This window comes from Lissotriton helveticus, chromosome 1_1 (assembly GCF_964261635.1).
Source record: "Lissotriton helveticus chromosome 1_1, aLisHel1.1, whole genome shotgun sequence".
Lineage (NCBI taxonomy): Eukaryota > Metazoa > Chordata > Amphibia > Caudata > Salamandridae > Lissotriton > Lissotriton helveticus.
Window position 1 is genome coordinate 1,397,192,010 of NC_136057.1, and position 16,421 is coordinate 1,397,208,430.

Consider the following 16,421-nt stretch of genomic DNA (forward strand, 5'->3'; position numbering starts at 1 on the left):
CTTAACCATGCCTCACATTCCACGCACCCACCAGACACCTCCACTCTGCCCACTGGCCCTGTCTACCATCCCACATATTCGCAAGACCACAGTCGGAGGAAGATCCTTCTCCAACCTTGCGGCAAAGACCTGGAACACCCTGCCTTTCCACCTCCGGCAATCACCGTCACTGCCTCAAATGAGGAAGGACCTTAAGACCTGGCTCTTCGACTGACCCACAGGGTCCCTGGCGAACAGCCCCTCCCCCCAAAACACCTTGAGACCCTTATGGTTGAGTAGTTGCACTTTGCAAGTAATCTGTCTGATTGACTGATTGATTGACTGGCAGGATTGTCTCTGGATTTCTGTACTTTACTAACTAGAAGGGCTTTCTGCAGGCCAGGAATGACGTGCAGTGGCAGAACTGTGAGTGGGCTGCAGTACTTGGAATAATAACAGGAGAGCTAGGGGACTAGGATTGAGATAAACTGCCCCAGGACTGTGCGTGAGCCCCAGCACATGAATGACAGGTTATGCTGTCTGTCAGTGTCAGGAATGAGGTGCCCGGCAGAGCTGGCTCGGAGTACTAGTACTGGGGGACCAGGGGTTCGGCAGGTCAGAACTGAGGTGCACTAGTAGAGTTTTGTTGTGGAGCACTATACTGTACAATTCGGGGCTTACACCAGCTAGGATTGGGGTACAATGGCAGAGTCCAGTGTATCAAAGTGCAGGAAGAGCATGGAGTGCTGTATGTAAGTCAATCAATCAGGATTTATAAAGCATGGCTAATCACCCGATAGGGTATCCAAATACTTGCAAGCCCCAGAGGTTAATTCGAACGGCCAAGCCTTGAGGGCCATTCGGAATTCCAGAAGTGAGGTGATGTTCCGGAGATGGTGGGGAGGCTGTTTTAGGTCTTTGCTGTAATGTGGGAGAAGGAATATCCTCCACTTCTGTTTGGTAGATGCGGGGAGTATGGGCAAGTGAAAAGGAGGCAGAGCGTAGTCTTCTCGATGGTTGGTGGAAGTTCAGGCAATGGTTAATGTATGCGGTTCCTTGGTTGTGTAGAGACTTGTGTGCATCGGTCAACAGGTTTTATTGGCTTTTCTTCTGTACGGGGATCCAGTGGAGTTTCCTGAGGTGGGGTGGGACTTGGGTTTATCGGGGAAAACCAAGGATGAGTCTGGCTGCAGTGGTCTATATGGTCTGAAGTTTCTGTAAAAGGTGTGTGGTGATTCCTACGTGGAGGGCATTGCTGTAGTCCAGTTAGCTAGTGATGAGGGCCTGTGTCACGGTGTGTCTCGTGTGTAGGTGTTGCCACTTGAAGATCTTAGGTAGCATGCACAGAGTGAGGAAGCAGGCGGAGGAGACGGTGTTGATCTGTGATTTCATTGTGAGCTTGTTGTCGATGATTCTGAGGTTTCTGGCGTGTTTGGAGGGAGTGGGTGTGGGTCCTAGGTCTGATGGCCACCGGAAGTCAATCCATATGTTGCTGCTATTTGTTGCAAAAGATTAGTACTTCTGTCTTGTCTGTTTTCAGCTGCAGGCAGTTTTTATTCATCCAGTCGTCTGCGTTTGTCATGCATTTCTAGAAGTTGGTTCTGGCGGGGCCGGGGTCGTCGGTGAGTGAGAGGATGAGTTGGGTGTCGTCTAGGTAGGAACTTATGATGAGACTGGAGGATCTGACGATGTTGGCCAGCGGGGTCATATATATGCGTTATAGAGCATGGAGCTGAGGGATGAGTCCTGGGGGACCCCGCAGGTAATCTCCTTGGGTTCAGAGGTGAAAGTTGGGAAGTGGATCCTCTGGGTTTCACCAGTGAGGAAGGAAGTCCTTCATCTTAGCGCGTCCCCTTGGATGCCGATGTGATGGAGTCTTTCCATCAGTGTGTGGTAGGATATGGTGTTGAAGTCTGCCGAGAGGTTGAGAAGGATCAAAGCTGCTGTTTCTTCTTGGTGGAGGAGGGTTCGGTTGCCTTCGGTAGGTGTGATCAGAGCGTTTTCAGTGCTGTGATTGCTGCGGAAGCCGCATTTGGAAGTGTCGAGTAGCTGGTTGTCAGGACAGATGTGCACTGGCAGAGTATGTGCATCCCAATGCATTACAAAGAGGAGTGTCGCAGAAGAGGATTGTGGTGCACTAGCAGAATGTATATTCCAGCTCTCCAATAGCTGGGCGCATACAGATTAGCAGTGAGGTGCACTGACAGAGCTGTGCATGGGTCCTGTTTGGAATGGCAGATGTGCAACGCTCAGGGTAGAGCTGCATGTGTGCATCTCGCTCTTTCCCCTGCATGTCCTCTAACCTCGTGTTACTTTGCCTTCTGGTACAATCTTAGGAAATTATAGAGGATTTCTACTTAGATGCCAAGGTGTGCTGAACATATTTCCTGACAGGTTACACATTAGGAATTTGGGAAATTATTCACTGGGATAGTTTTGTATGACCCAGAGTTCCAAAGTGTGCGGCCACCCCGGATGTCATTTCGTCTCTCTCCAGGCCAGGGGTCTCCAACCATTTCTGTAATAAGAGCTGCTTATGTTCAATGAATATCATCGGAGCTCCTGATATGATTAGTGTTCTAATAGTGACCATTTCAGACAAGATTACATTAGATCCATCCTAGGCATGCCTACCAGCGGTGATTGTCTCAGTGCATTAGGCAGGGTTGCCAGCAGTTATATCAAAAAGGGTTTTTTCACTTTTTAATGTCTTTACATAGTTAATACTTTACAACCATAGCTGGGATGCTCCTGGTACCAAGGCAATCCTAATAATAGCAGTTAAGTCTCAATAATGCCACATTATATATCTCTCAACTATAAGGCATACAAATATTTTGGAAATTTAACCTTTTTTCTCCAAACATCAGCTTATGAGTTCTGAGAATATTCACATTTTCTTCTCAAACACACATTGTTCAATTGTGGTATGAATATATTACTTAAGCCAGACAAAAGCTTCTGCTGTACTAGAGTAGGCTGCACACAGGAGAGCTATTTACAAGTAGCTAGCTAGGGAACTGTCAGTAGCTCGCGAGCTACTCGTTGGAGAAGTCTGCTCTAGGCTCTTTCACCACAACCTGCTCACTCTTTCCTCTCTCCCCCTACCCCGACCCCACCTCCTCTCTCCCCATCTCTGTGTCCTTTCTCTCTCTCCTGCAATCTGTCCTTTTAGAAAGCATACATACATACATTGACCCCGCCCCCCTCCCCCCAAGGCGTGTTGTGCATATTGTTCAGGGGGCTACAGGTCCCAACACTTTCAAAGTTTAATTTCTAAAAGTTACATTGGCAAACAAGAGTCCTCAATGCAATACTGAAAAGAGTAAGGAATTTGTTAACACGTAAGAATCTGAGCACAGAACATGCAGGCAATGCTACCCACAAGTCACTGCCATGGCAGAAACTGGGAAGATAATGGGAAACACATTTTAGGCCGGAAAAGCAGCATAAAATTATTAGTGTCTGACTTTTCTCGGCCCAAGGAGTAAAGGTTGACTGATCACTGTCACAAAGTAAGAAAAGCCAAAAGAACAAGGCGCCCAACACAGTTGACCAGGCAGAAAATAAGAAAAAGACGAGTTCTTTCTTGGAGCTTTAGAATTCACCAATGCTCCATAAAATGAATGGAGTATTGGAAGTGTAACAGATGTGATTTCTATAGCACGCATAGCAGAAATATAACCATTTAAAAACAAGCGTTGGCAATGCCAATAGATCTGACGCAGGCCCCCGCCAGTCTTTTAAATTTTCCATTGCTTGCTTGGCATGGTTTTTGAAAAACATTATTGCTGGGGAAGCTGCGACCCTCGTCAACCTAAAAACAACTACTGGCTAAAAGTAAAAATATTTTTAGGACTCAAAAAGCGCACATTGCCATATCAGTCCCTGATACTCTAGGTAACTCCTTTGTGCGAGTATGTGCTCCTTGTCAAAGGGTAGAATGCCGTCCTTCATAGTGAATGGCTGTAGTGCAACATATAAGCTGAGAAAACACACATAACTGTGATTTTAAAAAAGTGAATCTAATCTATATATATAAAAACGAATGTATGTCTGTCTGTCTGTTTGTCCTTTATGCATTACTACACCATTCATCCGATCGCCATGAAACTTTGGAAAGTTGTTGAGTACACTCCCGCGAAGGTTTCTGGCTTAACATTTTTTTAAATATCGACCCCCCAGGGCCCTCATAATCTTTCGAATACTAATGTACGCACCAGACAGAAAAACAACAAATCGTGCATCCACAAGCACTCGAATAAATAAATAGAATTAAAACACCATTCATCCGATCGCCATGAAACTTTGGGAAGTTGTTGAGTACACTCCCGCGAAGGTTTCTGGTATACATTTTTTAAAAATATTGGCCCCCCAGGGCCCTCATAATCATTCGAATACTGATATACGCGCAAGACGGAAAAACAAAAAATCGTGTATCCACAAGCACTCGAATAAATAAATAGAATTAAAACAGCATTCATCTGATCGCCAGGAAACTTTGGGATGTTGTTGAGTACACTTCCGCGAAGGTTTCTGGCATAAAAATTTTTTAAATAGCGGCCCCCCAGGGCCCTCATAATCTTTCGAATACTGATGTACACACAAGACGGAAAAACAAAAAAAGTGTATCCACAAGCACTCGAATAAATAAACAGAATTAAAACAGCATTCATCCGATCGCCAGGAAACTTTGGGAAGTTGTTGAGTACACTCCCGCGAAGGTTTCTGGCATAACATTTTTTAAATATCGGCCCCCCCAGGGCCCTCATAATCTTTCGAATACTGATTTACGCACCAGACGGAAAAACAAAAAATTGTGTATCCACAAGCACTCGAATAAATAAATAGAATTAAAATGACACTTTGAAATGTTTTCCATATTAAAATGAATACGTTTCAATAAAAATGACACAATGTAAATTGAATGTTATCATAACGAGTTTCCCTGAATTTCCTTTCTTCGGAGATCGCAGCAACGCCCGACGGGTAAGCTAGTTAAATGTATATTTTGTGGGCTACTTATGTTCATGTAGCCGTAGTCCTTTTGGAGCCTGGCGCTAATACTCTCTACAAAATTGTGGAATGCACATATGTGACTTGCCCTCAAACTGACCCCTTAAGTTAGAATGAATATTGAAAATGCCCCCCTCTCCCGGTCCGTCACGGACACTCCTCAGAGAGAGGCCAAAGCCAGAGACACTTAAACGCTTTCAGCCTCTGCTCTTACCAGGTTCTTTCCAGAATGGGACAAAGGACAGAATTAACAGGGAGACCTAAAAATGGCATTACTATAACTTAAAAAGCAGACATTGGTGGCATGCGGACAAGCACACTCTGCTCCCCAACGGAAAACCTTACTGCAGGGACCCCTCCACAGAGGCCAAAGATAGAATGGGCACAGTGGCCTAACTTCTCATCGTCGTCTCTCCACCTCACACAGATTTCTCCAGAGATGTGAGCTCTGATACAATCCCCTTACTGCCATCAGCACTTAATACAACACACCATGGTGTGTCTTGTACATGTTTTGGTGTATATCTAGATGTTGATGCTACTTTTAACTGCTATAAGAGAAGAAGGGGTGGGAAAGGCAGAAAGTGGAATGGATTGAGGAAAGTGGGGTATGGGCAGAGGGAGAAGGGACTGGGACGTCCAGGGCCTGCTTTAGCGCTTGTGAACGCCCCCTCAAAAGGTCAGCGCCCAGTGCGGCCGCACCTGTGGCACTGCCCTAAAGCCGGCCCTGGCGACGTCCCTATGCAGGCCTCCAAAGGACTGAGGGCAAGCCATGCTCTGTTTAAGCATGAATATTGCCTCCTGCTGCTTGTCCTATAAAAGCATGATCTGTCAGTTTTTAAAGAGATGCATTTTACTGACCCTGGACCAACACCTCGCACAGACTTGAAGTTTTGAGCAGCGAGCCTTACAAAGACAAGGAAGGAAGCCCTAGATAGGGGACTCCCTCTCGTCTTTGCCATCCCTCCGCCCAATAAAGTCAGAGTTAGTAAGGCCTCTCGATTTGGTGGCCAGCGGCGAGAGCTGGGCAGTGCCTAGCCATTCATCCAACCAGGCTGATGCCGGATGGGCCCCTGTGTCAGAGACTTTGGGGCCTGTCCCTTTTGGTTCAGACCATTCCCGGCTGGGGTGAGGCTGCTTCGCTGTAGCTCATCGCATTTCTCGTTCTTAGCATCACTACAGGTAATACAGATGTGTTCATCTTCAGTGCTGCGGCCACACAAACACAGCTGGCCGCACAGGCCCCTCGGCACAGCTCGTGTTCACCCGGGTGTGCAGGGAAGGGCAGACAACCTCTGGCAGACTGCTGGCTCACATTAGCGCAACGGGTGCAGTGGCACCGGTACACAAAGGTGGGAGAAGTCCAGTGCGCCCCATTAATAGCCGCCTTTCTGCCGAACCGGGGCCAGGGGAGACGTTTTCCTGTACGCATTTAAGGGCCACTTAAGTGTTTGCTGGAGCGACGCCCACCGACCACGCACGGCTTCCCAAGCAGAACCTAGAAGCGGCCTGGCCACGGGGCCAGCAAGGAGTCCTATTATTTATAAAATAATATCTTTTTAGCAGATCCGACTAAGCACAGCCTTCCCCCCCCCCACCTCTGCTTCCGATCGCGTTCGACAGATGCGAGGGTGGGGGAGGTGTTGGTGCTAAACTTTCAACTCCCAAAGGATGGCCTAATGCCTGTGTAAGAGCAGGTGCAGCCAGGGGTCGGCGGGAGAAGCTCGCTGCCAGAGGCGAAGGCATCAGGAGGGGGGGAGAAGCCGTGCAGACGTACCCGTGTCCCCTCGCACAGACCACCCGGGCCCCCAGCCCCTACCCCCTCAGGCCCCCAGCCCCCTCAGGCACGCACTAACACTGCTCGCAGCGCTCACATGATCATTCTCTCTGATGACCAACTTAGCGCTGTCTTTGACTAACACTGTTCCCATTTCCACACTCTGAAACTCCGAAAATGTCACTCCTTTAACTCTAAATAAATGGACAGTAGTTTTCCCTCTTTCTGTTCTATGATGTCACCGACAGGATCATCAAAGGGCAACTCCCGTCCAGAAATCAAACTGCCCGTTCTATATTGTTGCTGCCGCGAAAACACCGAGTCGCCGTCTCATCCGTGCGCTGCAGAAGAGTGCCTTTCCTATTTTAAATGTTACCCCCTGGCACGTAATGCTGCCCTCTCTGTAACAGGGGAGAGGATGTGGTCCATCGGCTAGACTGCCGACTTTGGTGCTGGAAACCAAGGTTCAAGCCTCGGTGTCGCGTCCGCATCCTGTGATTCTGGGCAAATCACTTAATCTCCCAGTGCCTGAATGTGTAAGTAACCGGTGCTCATGTAAAGCGCTCCAGTACCGTCGGGTCGAGTTCGCGCTATATAAAATCTGCAAATCTCGGTCATAAAGTGGTCAGAGTTAGAGCTGCCATAGAAGACCTCCTTGAGGTAGACCTCCTTTGCAGCCACTCAGACGCTGAGATCTCCCCAATGTCTCTTTAGGAGCCGTGGGGTTCCCGTGGACAGACAAACACCCCTGGCGGTCTGTCTGTGAACGCTAACAACTCTCCCATGCGGACCAGGCAGAGAGCCATAGGATGCCTCCACTGATGTTACTGTGTCAAAGTCACTAACATCTCTCTAAATGCCTTGAATCTATCAGATGGTACTAACATCTATCTCCCCGTTGTCGGCAAATCTGTAAAAGAGTTATTACCATCTCTCCCCACTAATTGTGAATGTGTAACCAGTATTGTGGTTTCTATGTAGCACGTTCATAAGCAAGGAAAAGGCTCCTATAGATTGGGCTCATGTCTTTTTCAACTTATATTATATGTAATTATGTAGAGCCAATAGCTGAGTGTCAAACTTAACTAATTTTTCTTGGGAAGTATTCCTGAATTGACCTTTTATATTTGTATTAACATTGACATAAACGTCTTTCCATGTTATTTAATTGTTTTTTAAACAAGATTCTTAGAGAAAATTTTTAATTGTTTGTATAAACCTGTACATATTGGTTGTGTGTTTTGATTATGAATTTTATATGTATGTCTTTTATGAAGAAAAACTTCGAAATAAAGACGTTAAAAACTGAACTGAATGTGTCACAGGGCACTAACATCTCTATCTACATTGGTTGTGAATCTGACCTAGTCAGAAACATCCCCCCACTCAGGGTTCGAGTCGGAGGTACACGCAGGTACACGGCGTCCCCCCACTCTTTTCGCAGGGAGGACCCCGTCCCCCCTGCCAAGAAGCTGGGCCCCACAGAAATATGCTGAACGTGTCCCAGTGTAATTTTCAGACACCGCGAGACGTTCAGCACGTGACGTCATGAGGTCATTTGCATTTGGCAGTCCCCCCACTTCCTTTTATGGGACTTGTGCCCTGTCCCCACTGGCTGTAAATATGTCAGTCATTAACATCTCTCCCACTGGCTGTGAATCCGACAGAGGTTCGTCAACATTTCTTCACAGGCTGTGAATCTGTCCGAATCATTCATATCTCCTAATACTGGCTCTGGATGTCAGAGCCGCTCGCATCTCGCCACTGGCAGTGAATCGGTCAGAAGACACTAACATCTACCCTCTGGCAGTGAATCTATCCAGATCATTAACATAGCTCCAATGGTTGGGAGTCTATTAACAACTTTCCTCTGGCTGTGAATCTATTAGAGTCATTAACATTCCTCCACTTGCTGCACATTTGTCATTAAAATCCCTCCACTAGCAGTACATTTGTGAAATAATTTTACTTGTTTAGATGAAGGCCCGTGACAGTATGTTTGAGGACATAGCCATCTTTCCACAGTCTCCCTATTGGGCAAAATGAAACCTTTGGCCCCACTGAGCAAAATCTCTCCCGCCCCAACCCCCCAAACGCACAGAGCCTTCTAGGGAAACAAGCCTGAAAACCCACAAAAATAAATCCCAAGGGTGTGTCCTCCATCCCAATGCCACCTGGTTTCGTCACTCTTCAACCTAACAATTAGTTACCACCAGGCAAGAATGGCAACAAAGGCAGTGGACTCCTCTCTTTACTCTGGTCTCTGCCTGAAGCCTTAGATTAGTCAAGAGTGCCGCCGCACTTTTCACAGTAAATCCTAAACCATCCTCTTCTGATGGGCAATAAAGTATCCTGGGCTAATCCCAGAGTTCTATGCCCACGGACACATAATGGTAAGTAGGTCAGTGGAGTATGCACTAGAAATGCATTATACCAGTCTGGCACAGTGTTCGTGGACTTTACCAACCCATTTTCCAACACATGTAGAAATGTGAACTTACCATGGTGATCTCTTTGGCCATGACCCTCTCTGTGCGGCCCCGGGGGGCACATATATTCGTGGGGGCCTCAGGTGTCTGCTCCTGCTCTTGAGCAGGACTTTCTCCGGACTCTTTGAAATCAGCTGAGTTTATGGGTTCCTCCTGGCTTTCCGTAGGTCTCATCGGTTGTCCCCAACTCTCGGTTGATCTTCCTGGGTGAGCTCGACTCTCTATTGGCTCTTCCAGTTGTTCCAGGGTGTTTCTTGGTTTCTCTATTTGCTCTCTGGTCTCTGTTGGCCTCCACGGGGACTCTCGACCCTCCGACGGTCTCCCCAGGTGCTCCCCACTATCCATTGGTCTGAAAGCCTGCATCAGGCTCTCTGGTGATCTCCCCGCTCGCTCTCGACCCATGCCAGGGCTTTCTGGCTCACTGACTTCCATCGCGGACATCTTGTCACCAACTGTGCTTGCAGGTGGACAGTAAGAGTTGGCCATCTGGTGCTCACATTCAACACAGCTGAAGTGCAAGAGAGGTCACCCTGAAAGATGTCCCATCCGTGGCCACGGAAGAGGGTGTTGTGCCCGGTCCGAGCGGTCCACCAGGCTGAGTTAGGGTTGTGAAGGCCAGAGAACTGCACTCACCAATTACCGCAGGGCTATGAAGAGTAAAGGAATGAAATGAGGAGTGAAGACTGAAGGGTTTTTACCAGGGCGAGCCAGATGATAGAGGCTGGAGAGGTGCAGCACGCTGAAGCTAAGCTCCAGACGTTCACCAGGACCAGGACGAGCGGGGTCTGCGGAGGCCGAGAGGCGCACGACGGCGCGGCTGCGCCGGGCGCACAGGCAGGGCGAGCTGCTGTAGGTACGAGCGAAGGCGCAGGTGTGCCCTCGTCCTGTCGAGGCTGAACTGCTCTGGCTCACTGGGGTGTGCCCACGTCGTGCCAAGTCTGGAGAGGCGCACCGGGGCGTGCCCCCGCCCGGCCGGGGGGAGCGAGGCCTCTTCCGCCGGCCTCTCTCTCCAGGTGCCCTTCAAGCACTCCCGGCCGGCGCTTGTTGTGCCGAGATTGTGCTTTCTTTAAATACTCGAGGCTGATAGCATCGCCAAGGAGAGAGGCCCGGCCGGCAGCGTCAGGCGAGGGTGGAGGGGCGGAGGAGGGGAGGGCTGACCCGAGCGCAGCTGAGAAAGGTCACCGCTGGACCGCCATTTCACATGGGAAGCGCTGGCGCCGGCCCCAGGTGAGCGGCGCTGGAGGGGAACGCGCGAAGTCCTCCACGCTGAGCCATGAAGGGAGGGCACCCCTCGCCGAGGGACCGAGAACCTATAAAATATAATGCATAATGATAATGTGAGTCCTTCCCACTGGGCCGGGAAGGCAAAGCACCTCTTACCGAGGGACAGAGGACGTATAGAATATAATGCATAGGGATAAAGCGAGTTCTCCCACTGGGCCGGGAAGGCAAAGCACCTCTTACTGAGGGACAGAGGACCTATAGAATATAATGCATGGGGATAGAACGAGTCCTTCCCACTGGGCCGTGAAGGCAGGGCAAGGTACCCCTCGCCGAGGAACAGAGGACCTATAGATTATAATGCATAGGGATAAAACGAGTCCTTCCCACTGGGCCGGGAAGGCAAAGCACCTCTTACCGAGGGACAGAGGACATATAGAATATAATGCATAGGGATAAAACGAGTCATCCCACTGGGCCGGGAAGGCAAAGCACCTCTTACAGAGGGACAGAGGACATATAGAATATAATGCATAGGGATAAAACGAGTCCTCCCACTGGGCCGGGAAGGGAAGGCACCTCTCGCCGAGGGACCGAGGACCTATAGAATATAATGCATAGGTATAAAACGAGTCCTCCCACTGGGCCGGGAAGACAAGGCACCTCTCGCCGAGGGACAGAGGACATATAGAATATAATGATTAGGGATAAAACGAATTCTCCCACTGTGCCGGGCTGTGAAGGGAAGACAAGGCACCTCTCGCAGAGGGACAGAGGACGTATAGAATATAATGCATAGGGATAAAGTGAGTTCTCCCACTGGGCCGGGAAGGCAAAGCACCTCTTACTGAGGGACAGAGGACCTATAGAATATAATGCATGGGGATAAAACGAGTCCTTCCCACTGGGCCGGGGAGGCAAAGCACCTCTTACCGAGGGACAGAGGACATATAGAATATAATGCATAGGGATAAAACGAGTCCTCCCACTGGGCCGGGAAGGCAAAGCACCTCTTACCGAGGGACAGAGGACATATAGAATATAATGCATAGGGATAAAACGAGTCCTCCCATTGGGCCGGGAAGGCAAAGCACCTATTACCGAGGGACAGAGGACATATAGAATATAATGCATAGGGATAAAACGAGTCCTTCCCTCTGGGCCGTGAAGGGAGGGCAAGGCAGCCCTCGCCGAGGGACCGAGGACCTATAGAATATAATGCATAGGGATATAACGAGTCCTTCCAACTGGGCTGTGAAGGGGGGCAAGGCACCTCTCACCGAGGGGCCAGAGGACGTATAGAATATAATGAATAGGGATATAACGAGTCCTTCCCACTGGGCCAGGAAGGGAAGGCAAGGCACCTCTCACCGAGGGGCCAGAGGTCGTATAGATTATAATGCATAGGGATAAAACGAGTCCTTCCCACTGGGCCAGGAAGGGAAGGCAAGGCACCTCTCACCGAGGGGCCAGAGGTCGTATAGATTATAATACATAGGGATAAAACGAGTCCTTCCCACTGGGCCGGGAAGGGAAGGTAAGGCACCTCTCACCGAGGGGCCAGAGGTCGTATAGATTATAATGCATAGGGATAAAACGAGTCCTTCCCACTGGGCCGGGAAGGGAAGGCAAGGCACCTCTCACCGAGGGGCCAGAGGTCGTATAGATTATAATGCATAGGGATAAAACTAGTCCTTCCCACTGGGCCAGGAAGGGAAGGCAAAGCACCTCTCACCGAGGGGCCAGAGGTCGTATAGATTATAATGCATAGGGATAAAACGAGTCCTTCCCACTGGGCCAGGAAGGGAAGGCACCCCTCTTAGGGACTGAAAGAAACAAGTATAGAAATGGGGTACATGCGTCACACGTTGGGCCATTAATTGAAATCGATGTTCTTCTTCCTTTATGGGACACGTACAATAACATAAAGGGACATAGAAAGGCTTTGAGTATCCCTTTCTACTTAACCGTCAGGCTCCTCATCACTTCAGCGAAAGCCACTTTTAGAAGGCCATCATAAACAGCTAGCTCTTAAAGGCGTACAAACATCTGCACCATCCACTTCCCTGACACATTTCCCAGCCCCACACTCAATCTAGAGTTGCAACTGCATCAGTAACTTAATTAACATGGAGGAGTTGAGGGAGTTTGTTGTAATTCTGACAGAACCATGACATAGAAGTAATATATTAAATCATTGCAAAATGGTATTTAAAAATATTGTAGAAATATACAAGACATGAAATTATACAAATGGACAATAGTTAACTAGAAAATGGAAATACAGTCTGTTTAAAAAAAAAAATCAGTAACTTGATTACCAAGAAGATAAACAGGATCAGAATTCATATCAACAATACCAGGCACAACTTTGCCACATTTCCCCCACAATTCAGCTCTAAATGGACAACCTTCAACCTGCTCCTACACACATACATCATTGACATCCTCAATCCCTCAAGGGTACCACCAACTCGCACTACATTCTTCCCTCTTACATCAGTAAACTCCTACATGGATGTGCCCTGACACTTCTCATCAACATTATCAACTCCTCCCTCTGTTAAAGAACCTTCTGCGATGAACTTAAAGCGGGACAGACCCTTCCCCCTCTGAAAAACACCACCCTGAATCCAGACAACCTTGACAAATACCACAAAATCCTCGAGAAAGCAGCCTCTATTCATGTCCAAAACTATACTTCAAACCAGATCAGCAAGAAAACCTCATTCAGGACTTCCAATCCAGCTTCTGATCAGGCTGCAGCACAGAGACTGCTGCCCTATAGGTAGTTGACAATGCTCTTCTGATCGCGTCAAAGAAACTATCCCTTTCATGTAATTCTACCTGACCTCTCTGCAGCCTTTGATTCGGTCAACCTCCACTCTGTGATCACAACACTGAAACCAAGCACAGGCTGTTTTTTTTAGGGTCCTGCAAAGGTTCAATTTCTACTTCACCAAACATCAACAACTCTTCCAAACGAGAACCTTTAAATCCCCCAACCTGCCTGGTCTGGCTTGGAATCTTGGATGAAATGCAACACCACCTGAAAATGTCCTCTGTTCACAACAATCTCCAACTCAAAACCTGCTTCAGTCTTACTTGGATTTGGAGAACCAGTGCCTGCCTAACAAGCATTGGAAATGCAATAGGTCTCGCATTAGAAAAGTTGTAGCTATTGGTCTTGTAAATGAAAATGTTTATTTATGTGTTGGTTTTTAAAATAGCTAAATTGATAGCTTTGTCATTTACAATGCCAATAGTTATAACTTTCGCGAATGTGACACCTATAGCATTTGTAATGCAACATGTTTTGTATTTACGTGACTTAGATGGCAGCTCTGGTCGTTAGGCCACATCTGCGGTTTACCTGCAGCACAGAGTACTACTACATTAAGTGGTGTGACAAGCAGAAGTAAAAGAACTCCAGTTTCTCTTGAAATCAGAAGCACGCTAAAGGGGGAAACAGTAGTGAAAGGACACGTGCTCGGTGTGTAAAATGTATTTAGGACTCGATGCGTATATATTTAAAAAAAGAAAATCACAACATCTGTGCTTAATTCTCAGTTGTTTACATACAAAAAAGGAGCAAAACTGAGTGAAGTTGGACTTCAATACTACACATTTTCCGTTACTTGGAAATTTTAGAATATGTAAAAATATAAGCCAGCTTGCCATTCCCTCTTCCCCGCCACCACGTATGTTATGAAAACTGAGACTGGTATAAAAAATCGGAGCATTCAGTGGAGGCTGGTAGGGGACAGGGGGGTGGGGGGTGGGAGGGTGCTAGGAAAACAAGACGGAGGGAAGGAAGAGAAGGGGAGGGGGGAGGAGAAAAGCGACACGGCGGGCAGGGGAGGGGGCAGAGCGGGGAGAGCCAAAATTACAGAAATGCAGCTTTCCAAAAGCAATAGACGAAGTGCTGCAGAACTGAAAGCTGCCGGAGCCGCACTCAATGCACATTAGGACTGGAAGGAGAAAAGCGTAACTTCTCACGAGCCCAGTTACTTTCACAGAAAAATCGGAACATTCAGTGGAGGCTGGTAGGGGACAGGGGGGTGGGGGTGGGAGGTGGGAGGGTGCTAGGAAAACAAGACGGAGGGAAGGCAGAGAAGGGGAGGGGGGAGGGGGGAGGAGAAATGCGACACGGCGGGCAGGGGAGGGGGCGGAGCGGGGAGAGCGGCGATGAGGGTGTGAAGCAGCAGGGGCCTTTGAAGTGAAGCTAAGCTTCACTTCAAAGGTGTGGGAGGAGTGCTGCTGGGAAACAGATGGCGATTTGATGATGTGCACGCGCATTTTAGGTCAATGCGCTTGCGCATTGACCTAAAAGCGCACGGGCACAGCATCAAATCGCCAGTCAATCGCCAGTCTAGGTAAAGCTTATTTAAGCCCCTATAGTCTCGCTCTGCTCAATGCGCATGCGCATTGAGAGGCGAGACCTAAAAACTCAACACAACCAAGGCAGAATGTATTTTCTTTAACCAAGGCAGATGTCTTTTCTTTGCTACTAGAAACAACCAACCATGAATCCAAGCCAGCCTCTCGGAATTGAACTTGGACAGGTTTGCTCCTAGCTGACAATGAATGCAGACACACTTGAATTCATCCCTTGCAGTGACTTCTTCTTTGAAAAAGAAATTGCCAAGAAAACTAAGATAACATGGTACGAGCTCTACCTCGTGTAGAAAGTGAAATCTTTCTTTGCCAAACCCTTGGGCACTTAAAATAAATAATTAGATTGCCACAAGCCCCGTAAGTCCTTATAAGCGTACACCCATGGACATTTCAGTCGCATTGGCCTCTTGGCGCAACCTGTGTAGGTAAGGGTCGTGAGACAGGATTACCTAGAACCTCCGTCAGTGGACTGGAGTTTGTATATAATAAATGTGTGCAAATCAAAGAGACTTCACTGCAGTGAATGAGGCCGGTGATGGGATCGTGTGAGACTCCATTGACATGTATGAGGCCAGTAACGAGTGAGTGAGTGAAACTCCACCAAAGTGTATGAGACCAGTAATGAGACTCCACTGAAGTGTATGAGGCCAGTAATGTGAGTGAGTGAGACTACATTGAAGAGTTTAAGGCCAGTATAGGGAACACGTGAGACTCCACTGAAGAGTGTGAGGCCAGTAATAGGGAACACGTGAGACTCCACTGAAGAGTGTGAGGCCAGTAATAGGGAACACGTGAGACTCCACTGAAAAGTGTGAGGCCAGTAATAGGGAACACGTGAGACTCCACTGAAGAGTGTGAGGCCAGTAATAGGGAACACGTGAAACTCCACTGAAGAGTGTGAGGCCAGTAATAGGGAACACGTGAGACTCCACTGAAGAGTGTGAGGCCAGTAATAGGGAACACGTGGTACTCCACTGAAGAGTGTAAGGCCAGTATTAGGGAACACGTGAGACTCCACTGAAGAGTGTGAGGCCAGTAATAGGGAACACGTGGTACTCCACTGAAGAGTGTAAGGCCAGTATTAGGGAACACGTGAGACTCCACTGAAGAGTGTGAGGCCAGTAATAGGGAACACGTGAGACTCCACTGAAGAGAGTGAGGCCAGTAATGTGAGTGAGTGAGACTCCATTGAAGAGTGTAAGGCCAGTAATAGGGAACACGTGAGACTCCACTGAAGAGTGTGAGGCCAGTAATAGGGAACACGTGAAACTCCACAGAAGAGTGTGAGGCCAGTAACAGGGAACACGTGTGACTCCACTGAAGAGTGTGAGGCCAGTAATAGGGAACACGTGGTACTCCACTGAAGAGTGTAAGGCCAGTATTAGGGAACACGTGAGACTCCAATGAAGAGTGTAAGGCCAGTAATAGGGAACACGTGAGACTCCACTGAAGAGTGTAAGGCCAGTAATAGGGAACACGTGAGACTCCACTGAAGAGTGTGAGGCTAGTAATAGGGAACACGTGAGACTCCACTGAAGAGT

The 16,421-nt window shown here is 48.3% G+C and overlaps 1 protein-coding gene across 4 annotated transcripts in view; it reads right to left on the reverse strand.

Moving 5' to 3' along the window:
• The window catches only part of RGL3 (ral guanine nucleotide dissociation stimulator like 3), a 357,925-nt gene that overhangs the window by 214,663 nt on the left and 126,841 nt on the right, over positions 1–16,421 (reverse strand). For 2 of the 4 annotated variants that reach the window (XM_078684183.1, XM_078684182.1), the window contains exon 1: positions 9,274–9,841. The exons of the other annotated variants lie outside the window; for them this stretch is intronic. In XM_078684183.1, coding sequence (XP_078540309.1) covers positions 9,274–9,747 — 474 coding nt within the window. In that variant the 5' untranslated portion in view covers positions 9,748–9,841. Of the gene's footprint in view, positions 1–9,273; positions 9,842–16,421 lie in introns of those variants that run through there. 4 annotated transcript variants of the gene reach the window in all.